This window comes from Alosa sapidissima, chromosome 18 (genome assembly GCF_018492685.1).
Source record: "Alosa sapidissima isolate fAloSap1 chromosome 18, fAloSap1.pri, whole genome shotgun sequence".
Classification (NCBI taxonomy): Eukaryota; Metazoa; Chordata; class Actinopteri; order Clupeiformes; family Clupeidae; genus Alosa; species Alosa sapidissima.
The window spans coordinates 31,356,158-31,366,157 of record NC_055974.1 but is presented as its reverse complement, the minus strand read 5'-3'; the positions used below and the strand labels follow the sequence as shown (position 1 = coordinate 31,366,157).

The following is a 10,000-nucleotide window of genomic DNA, read 5'->3' as shown; positions in this document are numbered from 1 at the left end:
TATTGATGAGATTTGTATCATATGTTTATGATCCTATTCACTATTCTTGACAAAATTGATAAAAATAAATATTAATAAAACAATTTTGAAAAAACTTGTTAACAATTGGTGGTGTTGGGGGTACTCCGGAAGATCATAATATCTCAGGGGGTACATGCCTGTTAAACGTTTGGGAACCACTGGGTTAGAGTATTGTGATGGTTATTATACACGTTACTGTAACGTGTTACACACAACACTGGTTAGAGTATTGTGATGGTTATTATACACGTTACTGTAACGCGTTACACACAACACTGGTTAGAGTATTGTGATGGTTATTATACACGTCACTGTAATGCGTTACACACAACACTGGTTAGAGTATTGTGATGGTTATTATACACGTTACTGTAACGTGTTACACACAACACTGGTTAGAGTATTGTGATGCTTATTATACACGTTACTGTAATGCGTTACACACAACACTGGTTAGAGTATTGTGATGCTTATTATACACGTTACTGTAATGCGTTACACACAACACTGGTTAGAGTATTGTGATGCTTATTATACACGTTACTGTAATGCGTTACACACAACACTGGTTAGAGTATTGTGATGCTTATTATACACGTTACTGTAATGCGTTACACACAACACTGGTTAGAGTATTGTGATGGTTATTATACACGTTACTGTAACGCGTTACACACAACACTGGTTAGAGTATTGTGATGGTTATTATACACGTTACTGTAACGTGTTACACACAACACTGGTTAGAGTATTGTGATGGTTATTATACACGTTACTGTAACGCGTTACACACAACACTGGTTAGAGTATTGTGATGGTTATTATACACGTTACTGTAATGCGTTACACACAACACTGGTTAGAGTATTGTGATGGTTATTATACACGTTACTGTAACGCGTTACACACAACACTGGTTAGAGTATTGTGATGGTTATTATACACGTTACTGTAACGCATTACACACAACACTGGTTAGAGTATTGTGATGGTTATTATACACGTCACTGTAATGCGTTACACATAACACTGGTTAGAGTATTGTAATGGTTATTATACATGTCACTAACCCCCCACCACCACCACCACCAAACTCAACTCTTTCACCAGCCACTATAGATATATAAAATTATTAAAATGTGCTACTGTCCAACTTGATCTAACTATACTGTGTAGCCTACATAATCTGATTTTAATATATATAGATATGTAGGCTATATTTAACATTTATTTTCTATTTGGTCTGTTATGAAATCATTGACCCATTTAAGCACAGCTCAGTTTTAAGAACCTTAAATACATGCACGCTTAGCATTTTGTGAAAAGAAATCATTAAGGCTACATTGACAAACTCTTAACCATGAGCTGCCTGTATATTCTCTGATTCTAATATTTACAGATATCTAGGCGATGTAAGCACAGCTCAGTTTTAAGAAATGCTTAAAGCCGAAAGACCATGTTGAATTTTGCTACAATTTATTTCAAAACCGGATTACTCTGGAACAGCTAACTATACATGAGAATGCATTCACACCTTTGTGTTCAGTAAGGTCTGCTGTTTATTCTGAAATATGGTTTGTCATGTGTTGCGTGAAGAGTGTGTAGGCCAGGGCTATTCAATTAGTTTGTAATGGGGGCCAGTTCATAAAAAGCATCACAACTGAGGGGCCGGAGAAATGCGGCTTGAAATATGAGTAGGCTAATCACATTAACAGCTGTATACAATGAAGTACAACAGCAGCAATATGGGTGTTCAAATGTTGTATTTTGTACATGCATAACAACATTAGCCAGTTGTTGGTGGCTAATATGGAATTAAATCTGTGATAACAGATAACAGTAATGGAATCTGTGCTTTGCACAGTAACTGTTAGGTCCAAGATTTCCAGTGAGTAGCCTACAGACAGGATTCAAACACTGTTCAGGTGAATTAAATGTGTAATCAGTCGCATATGTAGCTCTTCTGACTTATAGGCCTACTTGTTACATTTGACGTTCCCACCATTTAAATGAGATGACCGTGACCTCTAGATTTTTTTTAGCAGTGCAGGCCAGTCAGAATAGCTTAATAATAATAACACGGGGGTCCGGGGGTGTTTCCCCCTGGAATTTTTTATTTTCTGGTTGCTAATCACACTATTTTAACACGTTTTGAGAGGGACAGGCCCATCTTTTTTCTGACGCACCTCACGTTACCCCATGCATTAAACCTATGTCACTGCTTGAATAAATGAAAAACATAGCCTACTGAACATGGGCATTGTCATAGTTCACGATGATAATGAAAACGTTTAGCCTACTTGGTTTCTGACAGAAATTACGTTTTGTGCCAACATATTGTAGAAACACAACCACAGCCTTTATTTGGTGAACGGAGGTGCAAATCATCTCCTTTACTTTCTTTGGTTATTATATAGTCTCGATTCACTTTAACCACAAAACGTTTTGCCGTCGTCACATTTACAAATATGCAATTTACCTTCGCTATCAGTGATACTTTTTGCTACAAATCGCAATTGAGTGCGCATTTAATGTTATGCCACATTATTTCCAAGAGGCCTTTAGATGGGCTAATTTCTGACTTCACTAGACTATAATTGCATTTGTTTATGTTGTAAGACGTGAAGAAATGAAGGACATCGGCAATAGCCAGGCTACTACATAGAAATACTTTGAGTCGGATCTGCTCCACCTTTCCACCAAGTTTTGCGGAAATTGTGCCTGTGTTTTTTTGCGATATTGTTGACAGAAACTATTTGTGTGGTGCAACCTGTTAAATATTAGTAGGCTAGTACATAAACTCCAACGTGGCAATTTAGGTTGAAACTAAACTATGGCACTTACGTTCAGCTTATGTACTAATGTAATGGATTGTAATGTAGCCTAACTTGTTCAATGGGCTGAGGTGCAGTGGCTGCAGGACTAAAGCAAGCGAGAGATGCAAGAATGGAGAACAGCTCATGCGCTTGCTAGAGATTAGGCCTACATTTTTTTTTTAAAGGGCCAGTAGAAGTCCGGCCCGCGGGCCGCCAATTGAAGAGCCCTGGTGTTGGCCTACGATATTCCACCGAGACGAATGGATGTGGAGATGGGCGCAGAGAATAATTATTACATCTTGAAGTCTCGCGAACTGTTTATCACAGCAAACAGTGGCTATAGCACCGTTTAAAAGCTGAGAAAAGGCTCTTTCATGTGACACATGTGTGATGAGTAGCCTACTTCTCGAGGAGTTCAACAGAGAGGAATGGGTGGATTTGGACGCACTTCATATGCCTTGTAGTGAAGTGAAGCTGAAGCGCTGCGCCATGCTGCGCAGGAGACTGCGGCTCACTGGTAGTTATTATAGGTAACTTCAAATCAGCGCGATTTACCCTCATAGGCTACTGCACATTACAAGATCTGTACGAGATAATCCACAGCACTGAAGTGAGAAATGATTTAACTCTTTGTGTAGCGCATGTGAGCGCATTTCAGTCGTAATTTGACATTGGTGTGGACACGTCCTTCGGTCCCCACGCAAATCTACGCCCCTGGTTACTGTAACGCGTTACACACAACACTGGTTAGAGTATTGTGATGGTTATTATACACGTTACTGTAACGCTGATTTGTGTATTGTGATGGTTATTATACACGTTACTGTAACACGTTACACACAACACTGGTTAGAGTATTATGATGATTACTGCATCATGCATCTCTGTGCTAGACTATTAGGATAATTAAGAATAATAAGAATTTATAAATCAGCCATCTTTGGGACTCTCACACTCTTTGAGGCAGCTGCCTCTGACACACTCACCTGCCCTAAAGGTGTGCGTGTGTGTGTGTGGGGTGGGGGGCTTGGGAGGGGTGAATTGGAAACATGAGTTGACATCACCTAGTCAGATAAGCTTCAAAATAGACAGACAGACAGATGGACAGACAGAATAGACAGGCAACCTAGTGGCACCTACTTGATGTAGAGAGCCAGGCAGGCAGTCAGACAGACACACAGGCAGACAGACAGACGGACAGACAGACAGGCAGCCTTGTGGCACCTACTTCATGTAGAGAGCCAGATCGGTGGCCAGGATGGCCTTCTCAATCATCTTCAGAGTAGCCTTGTACTCTTCTAGAGACAGACCACTCAGGACCTGGCTGCCCTGAGAAAGAGAGAAGAAGGGAGAGGGAGAGAGAGGGAGAGAGAGAGGGGGGATGGGAGGGAGAGAGAGAGAGGAAGAGAGAGAGTGTGTGTGGAAGAGTCAGATCAAAGTAACAGAGTAACGCAAAAGACCTTCACTCAGCAGTATTATGCCCATGAGTAGATAAGACGGCTGGGACAGATACCTGCAGTGTGTGTGTGTACTTACTGGGCTATTGAGGATCATAAGGCGTGTGTGTGTGTGTGTGTGTGTGTGTGTGTGTGTGTACTTACTGGGCTATTGAGGATCATAAGGTGTGTGTGTGTGTGTACTTACTGGGCTATTGAGGATCATAAGGTGTGTGTGTGTGTGTGTGTGTGTGTGTGTACTTACTGGGCTATTGAGGATCATAAGGCGTGTGTGTGTGTGTGTGTACTTACTGGGCTATTGAGGATCATAAGGCGTGTGTGTGTGTGTGTGTGTGTGTGTGTACTTACTGGGCTATTGAGGATCATAAGGCGTGTGTGTGTGCGTGTGTGTGTGCGTGTACTTACTGGGCTATTGAGGATCATAAGGCGTGTGTGTGTGTGTGTGTGTGTGTGTGTGTGTACTTACTGGGCTATTGAGGATCATAAGGCGTGTGTGTGTGTGTGTGTGTGTACTTACTGGGCTATTGAGGATCATAAGGTGTGTGTGTGTGTACTTACTGGGCTATTGAGGATCATAAGGCGTGTGTGTGTGTGTGTGTGTGTGTGTGTGTACTTACTGGGCTATTGAGGATCATAAGGCGTGTGTGTGTGTGTGTGTGTGTGTGTACTTACTGGGCTATTGAGGATCATAAGGCGTGTGTGTGTGTGTGTGTGTGTGTGTACTTACTGGGCTATTGAGGATCATAAGGCGTGTGTGTGTGTGTGTGTGTGTGTACTTACTGGGCTATTGAGGATCATAAGGCGTGTGTGTGTGTGTGTGTGTGTGTGTGTACTTACTGGGCTATTGAGGATCATAAGGCGTGTGTGTGTGTGTGTGTGTACTTACTGGGCTATTGAGGATCATAAGGCGTGTGTGTGTGTGTGTGTGTGTGTACTTACTGGGCTATTGAGGATCATAAGGCGTGTGTGTGTGTGTACTTACTGGGCTATTGAGGATCATAAGGCGTGTGTGTGTGTGTGTGTGTGTGTGTACTTACTGGGCTATTGAGGATCATAAGGCGTGTGTGTGTGTGTGTGTGTGTGTGTGTACTTACTGGGCTATTGAGGATCATAAGGTGTGTGTGTGTGTGTGTGTGTGTACTTACTGGGCTATTGAGGATCATAAGGCGTGTGTGTGTGTGTGTGTGTGTGTGTGTGTGTACTTACTGGGCTATTGAGGATCATAAGGCGTGTGTGTGTGTGTGTGTGTGTACTTACTGGGCTATTGAGGATCATAAGGTGTGTGTGTGTGTACTTACTGGGCTATTGAGGATCATAAGGCGTGTGTGTGTGTGTGTGTGTGTGTGTACTTACTGGGCTATTGAGGATCATAAGGCGTGTGTGTGTGTGTGTGTGTGTGTGTACTTACTGGGCTATTGAGGATCATAAGGCGTGTGTGTGTGTGTGTGTGTGTGTGTGTGTGTACTTACTGGGCTATTGAGGATCATAAGGCGTGTGTGTGTGTGTGTGTGTACTTACTGGGCTATTGAGGATCATAAGGCGTGTGTGTGTGTGTGTGTGTGTGTGTACTTACTGGGCTATTGAGGATCATAAGGCGTGTGTGTGTGTGTGTGTGTGTGTGTGTACTTACTGGGCTATTGAGGATCATAAGGCGTGTGTGTGTGTGTGTGTGTGTACTTACTGGGCTATTGAGGATCATAAGGCGTGTGTGTGTACTTACTGGGCTATTGAGGATCATAAGGCGTGTGTGTGTGTGTGTGTGTGTGTGTACTTACTGGGCTATTGAGGATCATAAGGCGTGTGTGTGTGTGTGTGTGTGTGTGTACTTACTGGGCTATTGAGGATCATAAGGCGTGTGTGTGTGTGTGTGTGTGTGTGTACTTACTGGGCTATTGAGGATCATAAGGCACTGGTCAAAGTGGTGATGCTCCATAGTGGAGTGGCAGTACAGCTGGGCGAGAGGGTGCTCACTCCTGGAGACACACACACACACACGCACACACAAACAAAGCTTTTACTCTCCACACACACACACACACACACTCACAAAAACAAAAACAAAGCTTTTACTCACGACACACACACACACACACACTCACACAAACAAAGCTTTTACTCTCAACACACACACACATGTACCTCTTTATGTAGGAGTTGTTGACCCCTCGGTGGTCCAGGTCGTGGCTGAGAGTCGCAATCATCAGGGCCAAGATCTCCAACTCACTCATCTTATTCTACACACACACACACACACACACACAGACAGTCACAATACTATTACAGCAGTAGGACATTGTGTGTGTGTGTGTGTGTGTGTGTGTGTGTGTGCGTGTGTGCGTGTGTGTGTGTGTGTGTGTGCGTGCGTGCATGCGTGCAGTGTGTAAAGACTGACCTGTAGTTTCCCAGAGCGCAGCACAGCGAACATGCACTGAGCGGTGTTGAAGGCGTGTCTCCAGTTGTGATAGGCCACGTTCTTCCTGTAGTTCTTCTTCACACTCAGAACCCACTGACTCAGATTCTGAGACCAGAAGAGAGAGAGAGAGAGAAGGAGAGAGAGAGGGATGAAGAGGGAGAGGGATGTAGGGAGAGAGGGGTGGAGAGGGGGGAGGGAGAGAGAGAGGGATGGAGAGGGGGGAGGGAGAGAGAGAGGGATGGAGGGGGGTGTAAAAGGGGAAAGATAGACAGAGAAAGAGGTGAATAGAGTGAAGAGAGGAGGACAAAGGAGAGTGTTGGTGCAGTGTTAATAAGATCAGATGCCCACTGCAGTGTTAATCAGATCAGATGCCCACTGCAGTGTTAATAAGATCAGATGCCCACTGCAGTGTTAATCAGATCAGATGCCCACTGCAGTGTTAATAAGATCAGATGCCCACTGCAGTGTTAATAAGATCAGATGCCCACTGCAGTGTTAATCAGATCAGATGCCCACTGCAGTGTTTAACAAGGCATTAATCAGATCAGATGCCCACTGCAGTGTTAACAAGTTTAATAAGGCATTAATCAGATCAGATGCCCACTGCAGTGTTAATCAGATCAGATGCCCACTGCAGTGTTTAACAAGGCATTAATCAGATCAGATGCCCACTGCAGTGTTAACAAGTTTAATAAGGCATTAATCAGATCAGATGCCCACTGCAGTGTTAATCAGATCAGATGCCCACTGCAGTGTTAATAAGATCAGATGCCCACTGCAGTGTTAATAAGATCAGATGCCCACTGCAGTGTTAATCAGATCAGATGCCCACTGCAGTGTTAATCAGATCAGATGCCCACTGCAGTGTTTAACAAGGCATTAACCAGATCAGATGCCCACTGCAGTGTTAACAAGTTTAATAAGGCATTAATCAGATCAGATGCCCACTGCAGTGTTAACAAGTTTAATAAGGCATTAATCAGATCAGATGCCCACTGCAGTGTTAACAAGTTTAATAAGGCATTAATCAGATCAGATGCCCACTGCAGTGTTAATAAGTTTAATAAGGCATTAATCAGATCAGATGCCCACTGCAGTGTTAATCAGATCAGATGCCCACTGCAGTGTTAACAAGTTTAATAAGGCATTAATCATATCAGATGCCCACTGCAGTGTTGGGAAGTGACAGAATGAGTGGAAATATATTTACATTAATATATTTTGGCAAGTCAAAACTGCTACAACAAAATTATATGATATTCCATGACTTTACCCCTCAAAATGATAAAACAGTAGATGTAGTATTTTATGTAGTAAGTATTGCAGTAGTATTTGATGTTGTAGTATACAGTATTGGAGTATTTGGTGCAGTATTGTAGTAGTATTTGATGTTGTAGTATACAATATTGTAGAATTTGATGTTGTAGTATACAGTATTGTAGAATTTGATGTAGTATGTATTGCAGTAGTATTTGATGTTGTAGTATACAGTATTGTAGTATTTGATGTTGTAGTATACAGTATTGTAGAATTTGATGTAGTATGTATTGCAGTAGTATTTGATGTTGTAGTATACAGTATTGTAGAATTTGATGTAGTATGTATTGCAGTAGTACACAGTATTGTAGTATTTGATGTAGTATGTATTGCAGTAGTATTTGATGTTGTAGTATACAGTATTGTAGAATTTGATGTAGTATGTATTGCAGTAATATTTGATGTTGTAGTATACAGTATTGTAGTATTTGATGTTGTAGTATACAGTATTGTAGTTTTTGATGTAGTAAGTATTGTATGTAGTATACAGTAGGGGTGGGCGATATGGACAAAAAATAATATCTCGATATTATTTTGTGATTTTGACGATAACGATAATTAGTCAATATCCTTTAAAAATAGTTTTTGTTAAAGTCTGAGTTACTTTACAGCTTATTATTTATGAATAGCATCATTACAATAATAACCAATAACCTAACCTGTGACTTTTTAACCAAATCAACCAATGCATTGTCACTCTATGACACATTTCCAATTCTGCCCCCACTTGTGTGTGTGGCAATGACATGGTCTAGCCAGCTACATTAGAGAAGATGAATAGGCCTAACAGTTTCCCAAGAGAAAGTCTGAAGCTGAAGTTCCTTTCAAAACTTTACATAGGATTCACTGTAAAACTAAGAGCCGACCAACAGAGTAGCCTACATCTCAGTTATTTCCTTCTATGTTTTGTTTTAGAGCAATCACGTAGGCTAGCATTCCAAGTTACAGAATAGAAACTAATGCGTTAGCTTATGGCTAATGTATATGAGAAATCCCATAGAGATGCTAACGGTTAGCATAATCGGTAAACATAGATATTTAGAGCGAACTTCAGTCCATTTACAAAAGAGTTACATGAGAATAGTTATTTGTTTACAACTGACTATTAAAATACTCAAAGGCTAATGTTTTCTCTCCATATAATACCGTGTAGGAAAAAACGTGACTGTCTCATCAATGCTACTTGAACAGAAGTAGCCGCATAAAATCCCAAGTAGGCTACTCTCGCTGCACAAAATAAACATTAGGCTGCGTGGGACAACGTTGTGACCCACTAGTGATCACGTGACACTTGCTCTGCTGCACTTCTCCAGCATAGCCTACCTCCTGGGAATGTATGAGTCTTCAGTGCGTGATTTCGAGTGTTTTTCCCCATAAGTAATTTAAATACTCGATAATGTCAATTTGCACATCGTTAAAGCAACAATCACGATATTATCGCAGACGATATCGCCCACCCCTAGTATACAGTATTGTAGTATTTGATGTAGTATGTATTGTAGTAGTATTTGATGTTGTAGTATACAGTATTGTAGTATTTGATGTAGTATGTATTGTATGTAGTATACAGTATTGTAGTATTTGATGTAGTAAGTATTGCAGTAGTGCTACTGCTGAGCTGTATTTACTGTGTTTAATGTTACCTAAGGGCTCCAGTGTAGATTGAGTGTTAAACCTCACTGTGCAAAAGTCACTTTGGATAAATGAATACATAATACATGAACACATGTAAAAGCTTGTAAAAGGTTCAGTCAAGCCCAGCCCAGCCACGTGTGAAAATGTGTGTGTGTGTGTGTGTGTGCATGTAGATGTGTGTGTGTGTGTGTGTGTAAATGTGTGTGTGTGTGTGTGTGTGTGTGTGTAAATGTGTGTGTGTAGGTGTTTGTGTGTTTGTGTGTGTGTAAATGTGTGTGTGTGTGGTTGTGTGTGTGTCTGTGTGTAAATGTGTGTGTGTGTGTGTGTGTGTGTGTGTGTAA

At 41.4% G+C, this 10,000-nt stretch overlaps 1 protein-coding gene across 6 annotated transcripts in view; it reads right to left on the bottom strand.

Moving 5' to 3' along the window:
* pde5ab (phosphodiesterase 5A, cGMP-specific, b) overlaps positions 1-10,000 on the bottom strand; it is a 90,614-nt gene that overhangs the window by 10,279 nt on the left and 70,335 nt on the right. For all 6 annotated transcript variants that reach the window (XM_042070024.1, XM_042070022.1, XM_042070019.1 and 3 more), the window contains exons 14-17: positions 6,687-6,812; positions 6,434-6,528; positions 6,180-6,267; positions 4,066-4,166 (exon numbers count right to left, since the gene is read on the bottom strand). In XM_042070024.1, coding sequence (XP_041925958.1) covers positions 4,066-4,166; positions 6,180-6,267; positions 6,434-6,528; positions 6,687-6,812 — 410 coding nt within the window. The remainder of the gene's footprint in view (positions 1-4,065; positions 4,167-6,179; positions 6,268-6,433; positions 6,529-6,686; positions 6,813-10,000) is intronic.